At 42.6% G+C, this 15,256-nt stretch overlaps 1 protein-coding gene across 1 annotated transcript; it reads left to right on the top strand.

Moving 5' to 3' along the window:
• Positions 1-408: 408 nt before the first annotated feature.
• On the top strand, positions 409-13,355 carry fbxw11a (F-box and WD repeat domain containing 11a). Its single transcript, XM_068740153.1, has 13 exons — positions 409-536; positions 4,452-4,520; positions 4,727-4,946; positions 5,231-5,417; positions 5,824-5,914; positions 6,554-6,691; positions 7,564-7,682; positions 9,182-9,431; positions 9,974-10,092; positions 11,254-11,364; positions 11,452-11,530; positions 11,676-11,840; positions 11,962-13,355. The coding sequence occupies exons 1-12, from the start codon at positions 498-500 to the stop codon at positions 11,835-11,837; spliced, it is 1,584 nt and encodes a 527-aa protein (XP_068596254.1). The 5' UTR covers positions 409-497; the 3' UTR covers positions 11,838-11,840; positions 11,962-13,355.
• Positions 13,356-15,256: the final 1,901 nt, after the last annotated feature.

Raw genomic sequence — 15,256 nt, 5'->3', positions numbered from 1 at the left:
GCAATCTGTTTAACAAAATCATATTCTTACCATATAAAGATGTAAAATCGTTCCTATAAATACGTCTAAATATTGAGATGAATTTGAGTTGCCTTCTCAGTCACCCAATAACAGTGAAATGAACAAAACCCTGAGGCATTTTATATCAAAGCTATGCGGATGATAGGTTTTGCCTTGTTGTATTCCTCCTTCAGGATAGCAACAGCATCTTCATCCATTTGCCCTTTTGTTTGGGGGAGTCACCGGGGAAAGCCTTGGGTAGCATGTTTAGCCAATAAGTATTAGGCAAGACTGCGTAACCACGCCTCCTTTGACAAAATCCACCCAATCATCGTGTTCAATGTTACATGGCTGTTCCTTTCCTCCACCCACCCCTTTGACACTGCCCTACCAAAGCTGTGTGGTTGAGCGAATTGAATGACGTCTCTACATTTGCGGGCCGCCGACGCAGGGCTGGGTTTCCATTTTCACTGCGAGTGTCGGGGGCGATCGTCAACATGGAGCCAGAGATGGAGGATAAACCGTTGGAACTGATGGTAAGGGCAATTTCGTTTACGACACCGTGAACATCCGACGTGTTCGGTATGGCTTTTGTGTTGCGGGAAGCACCGAGGGTCGAATCGACGGTTGGAATGGGCTATAGCGGCTTGTCGGGTGAGGTTGAGGAGAAAGGCGGGCAGGCAGGCAGGCAGGCAGGCAGGCAGGCAGGGAGGGGGGGGAACCACAAATTAAAGGGAGGGCCTGAAATTATCGATGCATTTTGTTGAACATTACCCATATAGTGGATGAGTTGATGTAAATTAACTATAGGTGAGCGTCCATTAAGTGTAAAATGTGTTTCGGATAAATTTGGTCGACAACGGGAAAAGGAAATCGTTGTTTAGTCGTCGGCCGAAGACAGCCGAGGGTTCTCGGGGTATCGTTCACTGCGGTGACGCTGCGCCACTGTAACAGGGCCCTGTGTGATACTAAGCTTAGCATTCAGCTAGCACAGGCTAGGAGGCGATTAACCACGTACACTTACGGTATGTTATGTTATTTATTTCACGCTAATCCACACATTACTATATATGTAGGACAGTCAAGAAGAGTCCAGAGTACATCGGAATGCACATAATATATAACAATACGCTGCCCGTCTGTTTACATTTAAAAGTGCGTAGAAGGAAGTGTGTTGCTTTCTCATTCACGTAGCATTACCACGATTAGCGAGGTAGCAATTAGCTTAGCATGCTAAAAATGCTAGATATACTGGACATCCATTTCACGGCAAATGGTTCATTTGTTTCGATGGTATAATCTAATGTGCCAGCAAAAAACATAATCTATCGCTGTAATCTAATCCCCGCCCCCCGACAGTCGCATTCGATAAATGATTAAGAAACCGGTCTTGTTAAATTACAGGATACCTAATTTAACTAGCCACCGAGGCTAAAGTTAGCATATTTATAGCTGTCGGTGTTATTAAATAGGGGTCAAAGTGGTTTTAAGGTGGACATCTTCTAAGAAATGGCAAAGATGTGTTAAAATAATTAACGTACTCGTGTATAGAAACAAATTCTCCACGTATGTTTTGCCGAACTACCTTCTGTTACTCAAAAAAATCGTACATTACTGACAAAGCAAGTCATGTTAAGAGTCAGGAAATAAAAAGTTTCATCTGTTTGGGAAATTAAATGTACCAGATGAGTTCTGTCACACACACTTGGCAGTTCGACCGTATAGCTCACTTTTCTGCACACGCGTTCCTCCATCCATGCTTATAGACCATGGATAACCATTAAATAACTTAATTGCAATTTAATTATGGATACCTAATCTTGATGTAGACAGACACTCGTTTAACTACGTTGAAAATACCATTATACAATCCTAAGCGAGGAGAGAAAAATATTGAAAGGAATTATATTTAGATAATGTTTATGTTATTACATTCATACACATTTAACTACAAGGAGTTATATATTTGTTTTGGGCCTATGTGCTTATAGGAGTACTTCATTTTTTTTCATTCCTGGATTGTGTGTGTTTTTATTTATTTATTTTTATTTAATTTGTTCTATGGGTCTCCACTAAGCATTCACCAAAGTGGGGATGGCAGAACAGCAGGTGGGGTGTCTAAGAAAAGCTTAGTAACAGTAATTGAGAATAATTAATCGCATTGCCCCTCCCTCTCCTCTCCCTACATGTCTAATAATGCCTCTGTGTGTGTGTTTCGGTCTGTACGCTGTGTGTTCCTGCGCTCACTGTGCCAGTGTGTGTAGCTCTAATACTGGTTTTTCCCCTCACTATTCCCCACCTCCCTTCTTCTCTCTTCACTTTTGATGGTTGCAAACCCACCTCCCCTAAATTTCACACTAAACCTTATTTATTTTTCACTCATTATTTTTGAATCCTGACATTTCAAATCAATAAATCTGCTTGTCTTGATCTTCACAATTCCTTTCCACTTTCACCCATCTGTCCATTCATTGATCCATCCCCATCTCTTCATTAATGTCCTTTGGTTTCATCAACCCCCCCCCCCCCTCTACTTTTCCTTTGCTTCTCATCTCTGGTCTCTCGCTCTCCCCTGTCTCCTCCCTTCCTCTCTCTCTCTCTCTCTCTCACACAGTGCTCTGTGCCTCGCTCTCTCTGGCTGGGCTGCTCCTCGGTGGCTGAGAGTTTGTGTGCACTCAGGTGCCTGCAGAGCATCCCCTCCACCCGGGCTCACAACCAGGTTCTGCCTCTCTCCTCTTAATTCTGCTGCTCCTCCTCTCCCTTCCTCCCTCACCGTCTCCCAGCCTTTCACTTTTATTCATCTTCTCCACACAACTCCTCATACCACTTTAGGGCAGTCACCCCCTCACCCTCCTACCGCCTCACCTTCCGTTGTCCTATCCTCCCTGTTGGAAGCACATTGCTCTCAGGTTTCTCTCTGGTGCACTCTCGAGCGCTCTGCTTGAAACAAAATTGTTGTTTTGTAAACTGTAATTGTCTTCTTTATATTCATGGGAAATCACAGTTCTTGCATCTAAATTAGACCTAATGGTGCCTAAAGAGTTGAAATGTGATTGTTCCATGTTTCTTTTAATATTAGATAATTCAGTCAGATGAGTTTGAATTGTAAAGTACTTGAATAATTTTGACCTGAGAGGAGGGGTGGGTGCAGGAAGCTGAGGTGGGGGGGGGGGGTATTCCTTCAAGCACTGAGACTACATGTTTGCTTGTCTGCCTGCCTGGCCGAACCATATGTTTGTTTTTATCAATCACACATTTTCCTCTTTAGTTTTGCATGATCATCAAAATCAGCGAGCTCATTTTGGCTTCCTGTCCCGTCTGCTTTCGTCTTGGTGCATAATTATCTGTTGCTTGTGTGTTTGGGTTAAATCCAACAGTCGCAAAAGGCATCTGTTCTGGACAATCGCATATTAAAGATGAGCTTCTTCGGCAACATGGCTATTAGAGTTTGACCGTGGCTTAGTCACCGCCTACAGAGATATGAGATGGTACCGGTACTGACCACCTACTCGATTTTGGTGCATCTCGGATATTGTTCTGCTCCTCCTCTTTCCTTCAGGGTTGATATTGCATGTTTATCCCTTTTTATGAATTTTATTGTACACACGCAAGATGGCCTCTTGACCTTCAAAGTCAAGCATATCCTCAGCTGCAACTAAGAGCCTAACGAGTAATGTAGAGATGTAAAAATGAATGTAAATTATGTTATTTTTTTTATCTTGAGATTCTGTGGTTTTTAAAGATGTGTAAATACTAGAAGGGCCTGCAGATTACAATAATCTCTTGCTCTGGTGACGATGAAATAATAATAATTGGTATTTTATTATATACAGTACCTGTCAGGATTTTGGATGCAGTTTCCCATTCAAATGAATTGGTTGATCGATCCAAACCTTTGACTGTGTATTGTTTATCAAGTTTCCAGAGCAAGATTAAATCGTCGGCCTCTTGCTCTAGCGATGCTAATATGTGAGCTGTTATTTATTCAATGACTGACATCATGGTTATAATTTGCTTGTTCTAGAAATGGGTGGGATCTGGTAACCTCCCTTTGTGTGTGTGTGTGTGTGTGTGTGTGTGTGTGTGTGTGTGTCACTTCTCTGCAAGACACATCATTACAGTCATGCCTGTGCTGCTGCCAGTGCCATGCCCGAGATGCTGCAGTTTAATTTCCTGTCCAGACTACTTAGCCCAAATCAGACAAGCAAGCAAATACATTTCCTTTTGTTAAAGTGCTCAGTTTTTTTTCTTCACTCCATATGTGTGTATGCACGAGTGTTTGTGCGTGCACGCCGCAAGAGTCATGACGGTTGCCCTTGGCTGTTTTTTGTGGGTCTCTTGTATCCTGTGCTGTCCACACTACTGCCCTGACTCCTAGTGAATTTCCAAAAGATGCCAAGAGAACAGAGCACTAACCCACACATTTTCTTTGTTTTGTGCTTTTTGTACAGAACACATCTGGAATGGGGTCGCAGAACATTGTAGATGATCTGTCGCCAAAGACGAACACAGTTCTGACGGTGCGTCAATTTGTGTGTTTGAAATCACAGCTTTGTGGGGATGGCAGAGGGGAACACTGATTTATATGCAACACCTAGGAATAGTACCTGGACCTGACTGATATTCCTTGTATGAAATCCTCCAAAGCTTTTTTTTTTTTTTTTTTTTTTATCAGCTTTGTAACCCGGATGTTTAATTCACGTGAATGTGCTCCATATCTTAACAGCTTACTAATGGTCCTGTTGTTGGGTCCCGCAAACGACCTTCAGAGGGGAACTACGAGAAGGAGAAGGAACACTGCATCACCCTATTTGACCAGTGGTCCGAGGCTGACCAGGTGGAGTTTGTTGAGCGCCTGATCTCCCGTATGTGCCACTACCAACATGGCCACATTAACTCTTACCTCAAACCAATGCTGCAGAGGGACTTCATCACTGCGCTGCCAGGTACAAATACAGACTGTCATGTTACCGCCAATGTGATCTCAGGCTTTACTAACTGCAGTGTGACTATTCATAAGCTCAGCATCTGAACGGCACTGATTTTGTCTGCTCTTTGAGATAATTTGTTGTATTTCAGAGTAAATTAGGTTTTTATTGAACACGAAACTTGGATTAGCAATACAAATATTGTACTAAACATTGCAAAAGAAATTCCTGAACAACTAGAACAGATGAACAGACAAATTTGCAGGAAGCATTCTCTCATCCTTTTTTCTTCCTTCCTCCAGCCCAAGGCTTAGATCACATAGCCGAGAACATCCTGTCTTTCCTTGATGCACGCTCGCTATGTTCAGCAGAACTGGTGTGTAAGGAATGGCAAAGAGTCATTTCTGAGGGTATGCTGTGGAAGAAGCTCATCGAACGCATGGTCCGCACTGACCCACTGTGGAAAGGCCTGTCTGAGAGACACCAGTGGTGAGAATGAATGTGGAATCATTTGCATACATACAGGGTTGGGCGTCTTGTTTTATTTTCTATGGTTTACACGAGAAACATTTATTTGACATACGAGCGATTTGAGTTACGAGCTCGGTTCAGGAGCAAATTATACTCGTATGTCAATGTATTACTGTAAAGAAGTAATGCGTTTTACTACTTAAGACCTTAAATCATCTGCTTTTTTAGTTTCTGTGAATACAAGTTCATTCTGAGTGGGATTTGTATCTAATGGGTACCAGGGCTCTTCATGGTTTCATATCTATGTACTCGTATACACATCTCCTTTATGTGTGAGTTATATCGGCTAAGTCTTGAATATTGTAGTTGAAAGTATAGAATATAGGGACTACAAAAATGATCTCTTGTATTTTTCTTGCCCCAGGGAGAAATACCTGTTCAAGAACCGCACAGCAGAAGTCCCGCCCAACTCTTACTATCACTCTCTTTATCCCAAGATCATTCAAGACATAGAGGTAAGACAGTGATGCAATTCAGTATGAGCAAGACATTTATTTAACTTTTAAGGAAAGAAAATGTTCAAATTTTCATTATTTTGCTGATGATGAAATATCCCCCAATTTTTTTTTTACAACTTATTCAAGTAGTTTTTTTATATTGCGATAATTATACAATAATAAATAATAAATGCCAGTCTCTGCTCTGCTATTAAATGTGCTGCTCCACTGATGACTGCTATGGAAGATTGTTAAAGCACTTGACCCAGATTATGGTGGTGTCCCTTCTATTGTTGATCGGTGCCTAACAGGAGGGGTCCTCTGAGGGGTACACTGGGCTTGTATAACCGAGGTTTGAGCATGGCACGCCTTTGGTTTGTTGGTCAAAATCAGATCAGAGAGGCCCGAAATAGTAGTCTGTCACATTTACAACAAAATTCTGGTTTCAAAAAGACTGGTAATGAACTCACTGCTCATTCTGAACACCACTGACTGCTTGCAAAGTGCTACCAGAGGGACGCACTCTCCGATAACAATGTAAAATTGCAGCGTTCCTTCCCGTCTCGTCTCTACTGTACTGCTTCTCATTTTGTCGTGATTTAGTTGCCTTGTGTGTTTGTCTCAGTTCTCTTTTTTTTCTCTCCCTGTTTTCTCCAGACTATTGAGGCGAATTGGCGATGTGGCAGACACAACTTGCAAAGGATTCAATGTCGCTCGGAAAATAGTAAAGGGGTTTACTGTCTCCAGTACGATGACGACAAGATCATCAGTGGCCTTAGAGACAATTCAATTAAGGTGAGTTTGAAAATCAACAACAGAAATGTATGAAATTGTAAATTAGACGAGATAAAAACTGGCCTTCTCAAATGCTTAAATGGCTGGTTTATGTGCACAGCTCTTGTTGCCTAAAATTACAGCCGAAAACATCCATTTAGTATGGCAAAGCAGCAGGTTGTCTGGCTGTCAGATTAGTAGCTTTAAATGTTCCAGAATGAATTGCCACATACAGTTGTCTCTGTCTTAAAATGAACTGTTCACTAGTATTGGAAGTTCGAGGTGTTCTTGCATTATGACTTCCGTGTTATACCGATCTTAACGTGTTGACGAAAGCATGCTACGACATTCTGTTGTTTTTAAAGTGAGTTGGTGTGTTTTTTTGACAGACCAAATAACTAATAAATAAATAAAATAAAATAATTTAATTGGTGCTTTCTTGAGAACAAGTCTGTCCTCCTGACCTAAACCGGGCATGTAAAAAAAAAAAAAGGATAAATCCTGTTAATGAGTTAAAGCAGCAGCAGAAGGGAACGCATAACATAACATGGATTGTATGTGTGGTTTTCTTCCCATCTGGTTTTCTCTATTTATGAATTGACTCTCTTCCTCTGGGTCAGGTTAGTTTACCATCTCATTTATCGCTCAGCTAATCCAGTTGACATTGGCTTGTTATTGTTCTGGAGGAGGGAATAGCTGTTGAATACAACACGGATCAGAACAGCAGTGGGGGAATGGGGCGTGAACGTTGCTGAAATTATAGGCCATTCTTGGCATAACCCAAATGTGCAACTTTTTCGACAGCTGCTCGTTATCCCCTCTGTCTCTCACCTTCTCATTGCTTCACTTCTCTTCCTTCTTTTTCTACTCCTTGTCTTTTATTTATGTAACAGATCTGGGATAAGCAGTCTCTGGAGTGTCTGAAGATATTGACTGGTCACACAGGCTCAGTGTTGTGTCTGCAGTATGATGAGAGGGTCATCGTCACTGGGTCTTCGGATTCAACTGTGAGGTATGGCACATCTTCGTAGATGAGGAACACAAGGCTTACAACTGAAGGAAGTTTGTTACTCGTTAATTATAATTAAAAGCCGCAAACATCTGGCTTTTGAATTCAGTGGAAAAGGGTACAATTAGCATTCATACATGTAAAGTGATTCTGTTAACGGCTTAACATGTTCTCATTTTTATCCCCTTTTCCGGTGCTATAATGCCTGTTGACGTAAAGGATGTTTATGCTTCAACACTTGTCCATCCATCTCCATTAAGAAGTGCCAAAATGTCAAGTCAGAACTGACTTGACAAACCGATCAGTGAGATTTACCCAAAAATTGGCCAAAAAAAGTGATAACGAAACATTTTGCTGCTAACTTTGTTATCCTCGGAAACTCGGGCAGCTTCTTCATATTTATTTTTGTGTTAATTTCTCCCTTAAGATATAGCAGTAAAGACAAGTTAACGCTGATTAATTGGCTTCATGTACACTGAGGCTAGCTAATGTAAACATATAATGTAAACACACGTTGTAAACATATATAACTGAAATTTATTGTTTCACAGCTCAGATGCACAAAAGAACGTCCTTAAATTATGATGAATCATCAATAGTGCTTTACTGGTCTTTAATGGTATAACTTTAATGTAGCTGCCAGTTAGTCCAGCTGTTCAAAGTGGCGTACATCTGAAGGATACTTTGAATAAGCCATCCACACAGCAATGTGCACAAACCTCCATTTTACCATGTAAATACCATGCTGGGCTCTTAAGGGTAAAGCACCATGTGCAAAATACATCAAATAGGTTAAACGCTGTTGACTTGGTCAACACTTGGAAGCCTATCATTTTATGTGTTTCTTTGTAAGCTGCCAAAGCATATTACGGCATTAACTATTTTATCATGTGTTTACTTGGCTAAGCTATCTTTACTGAAGCTGGTGTGTTATATTTTGGTGAAAATATTTAAAGGCCTGGCTTTTGTACGCATGTTGACACTCGCTTGGCTGCCGCATACAGAAGCTCAACATTAATTCTCTTATTACTTCACACTTCAGCCATACTCGCTGGGTGCTAGCCAAGGAAAATGTGACTTCACTTCCTTAGCAACAGCTTGACAGGCACTTTATTTGTGGGTTTGGCTGTCAGCTTTTCCAATATGTTCTGCATTTGGCTCTGCCCAGCCATGCAGCTCGGCAACATGTTCTCCACAGCCGTGTGGCTGACGCTCTCCATTGCTAATAAACACCATTCTCTCTCATGCCTCCATTGTATTTATTTTTCCTTTTCTCACATTGCTAGTGTTTTCCACTCTCCATTGCCCCATGTTATTTGTCTTTCCTACTTACCCCTTCCTCCTATCTTTTTCACTTTTCTCATGTCATTTCCCTCTTTCCATATCCGTATTCTTTCTCCTATTGTTGTTATTTTGCATTCCACCTTTCTTCATTTCTCCCCACTGCTTTGTCTTCCTTACATTTCCCTCCATATTTAACTTCTTCATGTCCTCCTCTGCAGAGTGTGGGAGGTGAAGACGGGTGAGGTACTGAACACACTGATTCACCACAACGAGGCAGTTCTGCACCTGCGCTTCGCAAACGGCCTGATGGTCACCTGTTCCAAAGACCGGTCTATTGCTGTCTGGGACATGGCGTCTCCTACTGACATCAGCCTACGCCGTGTCCTTGTTGGACACCGGGCTGCTGTAAATGTAGTCGACTTTGACGACAAGTACATTGTGTCTGCCTCAGGGGACCGCACCATCAAGGTAACGCTGTTTGTGTTTACCTTGCAATTAGCTTTTTCTCTTTTAGGTTGCTTTCACACCAGAGCTGTTTGGTCCGCTTTAAATGTACCAGAGTTTGTTTCCTTGGATAGTCCGCTTCATTTGGGCAGGTGTGAAAGCGCATCCGAACTCTGGTGCAGACCCAACAAACAAACTCTGATCCGCCTGAAAACGTGGGTCTTGTTTTGCTTGCAAGTGAACCCTTGTTCGGTTGGTGCGCTTTAAGAAAACCATGTGAATGCATAACCGGAACAAGTGATAAATGCAACAATGTTGCGACTTTCAGCTGCCTAATCGAACCTAGTCCACTTGGGCAGGTGTGAAAGCTATCTAAATGTACTGTTGCCTGTTCCTATGAGACCATGCAACATCAGTAAAGATCATTTTGATTCTGACAAGCATAGCCATTCATAAATTAAAGACGTGAAAGAGAAAATGTCAAAGTTTGAAACCCAAGTGGGTTATTAAACTGTCCTGACCGATCACGGGCTGTTTTAAATGGCTGTCTGTGTTGCCCTCTGCAGGTTTGGAGCACTAGCACCTGTGAGTTTGTGCGCACGCTGAATGGTCATAAGCGAGGCATTGCCTGTCTACAGTACAGAGACCGCCTGGTGGTCAGCGGCTCATCGGACAACACAATCCGGTATGTGGAAAGATGAGACGAGCATATTGCTGTCTTTTTAGATCTGTTTTGTGAAATTAATATTTCCACTTTAATTAACAGAAAGCCTTTTGCTTAAACAGTTTTAGTGGAGGGTTCCAATCCAATCCAACTTTATTTGTAAGGCACTTTTAAAAACAATAAATTTGACCAAAGTGCCGAAACCGGCAGCGAAATTAAAGTCAATTAGTCAAAACAGAATAAATATACAAAACACTCAAGTCAAGCTTTTCATGCTGCGTTGAAAGCCAAGGAGAAAAAGTGTTAAGTGAGGATTTAAAAAAGGAAGTGACTCTGTCTGTCTGAGGGACAGAGGCAGTGCATTCCACAGCTTTGGTGATGGCGAAGGAAGGGTCCCCTCATTTTCCTCCTTGATTGAGGAACAGCCAACTGGGAGTGAACTGCCGACCTGAGGGAGCGTGCAAGGGCATAGGGCTGCAGTAGCTCGAACAGATACTGAGGTTCGAGGCCATGAAGACATTTAAAACCAAATAAAATAATTTTATATTTAGCACGATATGAATTGGGGAGCCAGAGCAAAGACCTCAGAACTGCAGTGCTCTGCTCTCGCTTTTTAGTGCCTGTTAAAAGCCGAGCAGCCGCCTTTTGTTACACGTTGCAGTCGGGAGATGGATGACTGAGGGAGCCCGACATACAGGGCATTGCAATGATCGAAGCGATTTGGGATAAAAGCATGACTTAAAATCTCAAAAAGATGCCGGGGAACAAAGGGCTTGGCTTTGGACAGTTGCCTGAACTGATAAAAGCTGGACTTCACCACAGAGTGATCTGAGCATCAAACTTCAGGCCACTAGCTTCACACCAAGGTTTGTCGCTGTAGATTTTGAGTGTTGTCCGAAAGGACACCAATATCCACGAGGAGGAAGGGGCATCTTTCAGGCCAAGCAACAACACCTAAGTCTTATTTTCATTCAAATGAAGACAATTCAGTGACATCCAGTCTTTCACTTCCTCAATGCACTTCAAGAGCTGCTTCGTACAATACCCCTTCTCCTGTTTTAGCGGTACATACATCTCCCCGGTGAGACTACGACAGGGTTATATTAATCTATTCAATTTAATGATTCAGAAATGTTTCTTTCAAATACTGTTTTGGTGTAAAATCATTTTCTCTTTCTCCAGGTTATGGGATATAGAGTGTGGGGCATGTTTGCGGGTGTTGGAGGGTCATGAGGAGTTGGTGCGCTGCATTCGCTTTGACAACAAAAGGATTGTCAGCGGCGCCTATGATGGGTCAGTCTCGTGCACGCGCACGCACACACTTGTGTAAAGAAAAATTTTCTTATTGAAGTCGTCTCTTCCTGCTTTTTTTCTCTGCAGTAAGATCAAAGTTTGGGACCTGCAGGCAGCCTTAGACCCACGAGCCCCTGCAAGCACATTATGTCTGCGTACTCTAGTGGTGAGCGTCGCTGATTTCACTGGCTTGGTTAATCACCCTGCATATTTTTTATTATATCAGATACATATGTGCATATATATCAGAGGTGATGTACATATACAGCCTGCCTGCGTGTATAGTGTGAATTGATTCATTGTGTTTTCAGGAGCACTCTGGCCGTGTGTTCCGCCTCCAGTTTGATGAGTTTCAGATCATCAGTAGTTCTCACGATGACACCATTCTGATCTGGGATTTCCTGAACGTCTCGACCAATGGCCAGTCAGAGGGTCGGTCTCCCTCCCGCACCTACACTTACATTACTAGATAGCAGGTATGAAGATTTACACTCATGCATTCACCCATTGCTGATAGGGACCATCTGTACCATCATGTGAAACCCCACTGAGTCGGTTTGTGCATTCATCTGAGCCAGACTCATGTGTGGATTGCAGGTTCCTTTCTACACCCTCCGGTGGCGCCACTCAACACGGCCTAACTTGGGGGAAGCGCTGGGCTGATGGGTGGATCCGTCAAGTAAAGGGGCCCCATCTCTTCTCCTTCCTCCTCATCGCTCTGTCCACCGCGTCCCGCCGCCTCCATTCCCTTCTGACAGACTCTTGAGCCTGAGACAGTACCGTGATTTCCGCTCAGATGCTCAGGCGCGGGTCAACACTGATGAAGATTCCCTACTACAGAACCAATGCAACGCTCCTAAGAAGTTCACCTTCGACTAATTTATGTTCTGTAATGTACACTAATGACAGTATTACCTTTAGACATTATAAGCCACAACCGTCCTTCTGTTTCCTCGATACAAACTTAAGGAGTTACAGCTCTTAAGATTTCAACCCCTGCCAAACCAGTTTCTCCACAGGTATGGAATCGCTTACAGATATATATTTATATATATTACAGACACACAAGTGGAACAGTTGGACAGAGGATGACTGGAGCTGTGATGTGAGGAGACAAAGACTCTTTACTCAGCTCTGGGATAGGAAGGAAGAATTGGAGATGGATGGAGTGAACGAGGGAGAGCAGTGTTGGGCTTGACTTCCCCACTCGCCCTCGTTTCCTCTCGCTCCTTCCTGTCTCTCTCCAACCCCTTTGCACCCCTCTAAACCCCAGAGACGCGAACTTGCTCGGAATATGGGGTTGCACACGCTCTACTTTTGAGTGAGTGTGTTTTTGCTTATGTGGACTTCTGAAATGGTAGAAAAGAGCAGAAGAGTCATACAGACATGCATGTGGGGTTGCTTTGGATGCAGCATCCTGGCACACCTCTGCTTTTTTTTTTTTCTCGATCTTTCTTACGGTTTATTTTTTTTATCTGTTATTTTCTCATTTTATTTGAGTATTTTGCTTCTGAGTGCAAAAATCATACTAAGCATTGTCCTCGCTTTCCCTCTCTTTCCTCCATTCTTTCTTCTAACCCTCGTTCGTTCGTCCCTTTCACACAATCTTTCCCTCCAACTATGTGCTTGCTTTGGTTATGAGAGAAGCTGGAACTCAAGAGCTCAAATTTAGTTGTAAACGGAGTTGTCTTGTCAAAAATTGTGTTGTATATTAAAAATGATTTTTTTAAAGAAGAAAATTACATTATTGTGAATAAAGTACTTGACAGTGGTGGAGTGTTGAGCCAACTGTAAAATGAATGAGTGTCTAATTGTCTGTCAGTTCTTGTCTGTGTTTGAGTGAGGGTTTTGTATGATGATGCATCTGTCAGTAGATCTGACATTCAAACCTGTGGCTCTTTGCCTCATATTCAGCAACGACTTTCATATTTGTCATTTTATGTGAAAGGGTGTTCTTTGTTTTGTTTTTGTTTTTTACAATAAAATGGTTTAAATTGTTCCGAAAAATTAAATTAAGATCCAGCAACTAGATTTTCCTGAAGACCACCACACTGGGTATTTGCTCCGTTAACTAACTCACCAGTCAACAAAATCCATATGTTGAAGAAGGCATTAAAAGTGTATTGGCGGGGGGGGGGGGCTCTAGAACCAGCACAGTTTTAGTAGTTTTAGATTTAGTCAAAGAAAAAAATCCTAGTTCAAGAAAGATTCATTAAGGCTTTTAATTTTGAAGACTGAGGATGTTGAAGACCTGGATAACGGGAAATGTGTTTTTGTCTTGGTGAAAGTACAACATTGTTGGGGACTATTGTCCACACTGAGCAGATTTGTCTTTGTTTATATCTCAGCTATGTTTTGTGAAAACATGGTATTCCTGCTATTATTGAGTGTGACAGTTTGAACTGCATCAGGAATGAATTGTCTGCACAGATGAGTTAAATGTGAGCCATCCTTTGTTGGATCTGTGTGCAAAGCAGCATTTTGGTAAGTATTTATGAAGAATATTTTTTCCCTTTTTATGCGGTTTGAATGCCCCCCCCCCCCCCCCCCCCCCTCCAAAAATGTCTATTTCAGATAAATGAAACATAGGAGCTAATGATCTGTGATTCCATGGATTCACACAATAATGCAGTTACTGTAAACCCTTTGATATGACACCCCAGCAAAAGCTTCAAAGGTGCAATAAGACCTTCAGAATTGGTCCAGTCATTTGATGTGATTTTTTTTATTGTGATGACTGCCATTCATCAGGTTGGCCGCTAGAGGGGGGTAAACACTCAGCTATCTCCCACAGTGCAATGTGTTATGAGACCTCAGTTCTGCATTATGTAGCAAAGCTATAAATCACAAATAATCTGTAACCGTAGATTGTGCGTGCGTGTGTGTGTGTGTGTGTGTGCTCAGTCCTGTAAACACCGAAGGAGGGCTGAGTTTGAGATGCTTCCTTACAGTCGAGGTGCGGTTTGTCTGTGAGCTGATCCTAATGCATCTGCTTATTGAACAATGTGCAACCTCTCAACTCGGAGGAGGAGGAGGGTTGGCCTGCTGACTGGGTTGAGCTTTCAAAAATGTCTCTTTTAGACTATTGTAACAGAATGCTTCAAATTCTGGGAATAAGTTGTGTGAGATGAATTTGTGCTCTTGAGCACCCGTTAATATATGATGTGTGTATGTGTTGGATATGGGTGTGTGTGCTTCCTCTGGGTCTGTGGGATTTTGGCCCATAATTCCTGCAGCTCTCAGGTCACAGCTCCGTTCTCACGCACATATTTGGCATTCCTTCCCCAACATGATCACCATACACCTTCCACTCTGGGTTTGGCTACGCAGAATATTTCCATCATTCCAGAGTGGAGATGGAGCAACGTTCCAGAAATGAACAACCCCCCCCCTACTCGCTCCTCTTTATCCCACCCCACTGTCTTCTACATTTACCACCCCCTTCAGCAGTGATCCCTGCTGCCTTGCAGTGGAATCCTCCCAACCCCCTCCCCCCCCCCCCCCCCTTCCTGAGTCAGCTGTTTTCATCTGCTGGCATGATTGGGTCATTTGGCAGTCACATCTCTTCAGTGACCTCCTGCTAGGACCGGGAAGGAAAGGGAGGGATGGACGGACAAGAGCAGGATGAAACACTATCTCACAAGTGAATGTTTCTCTTCATCGGTTTGTCTGAGTCTCTTCATGTTGTGAATTCATGGCAAAACTTCGTGCAGTGGAGAGTCACCGTTGGTTGTTGTTTTTTTGAAAATGAGTGGAGCTCAGCAGTTTCCAAGACCATCCCCGTTTTGTATTGCTTTTCAAATAATTTAATGTCTTGTATTCGAGCCTCTGACTTCTTACAGCCACCCACACGGAGAGAACTCTGAAATCTACAAATCTTCTACAGCAATTG

The sequence above is a fragment of the Brachionichthys hirsutus genome, chromosome 6 (assembly GCF_040956055.1).
Source record: "Brachionichthys hirsutus isolate HB-005 chromosome 6, CSIRO-AGI_Bhir_v1, whole genome shotgun sequence".
NCBI classification, from domain to species: domain Eukaryota; kingdom Metazoa; phylum Chordata; class Actinopteri; order Lophiiformes; family Brachionichthyidae; genus Brachionichthys; species Brachionichthys hirsutus.
The sequence above is the reverse complement of the archived record's forward strand: the minus strand, read 5'-3'. Positions and strand labels throughout refer to the sequence as shown.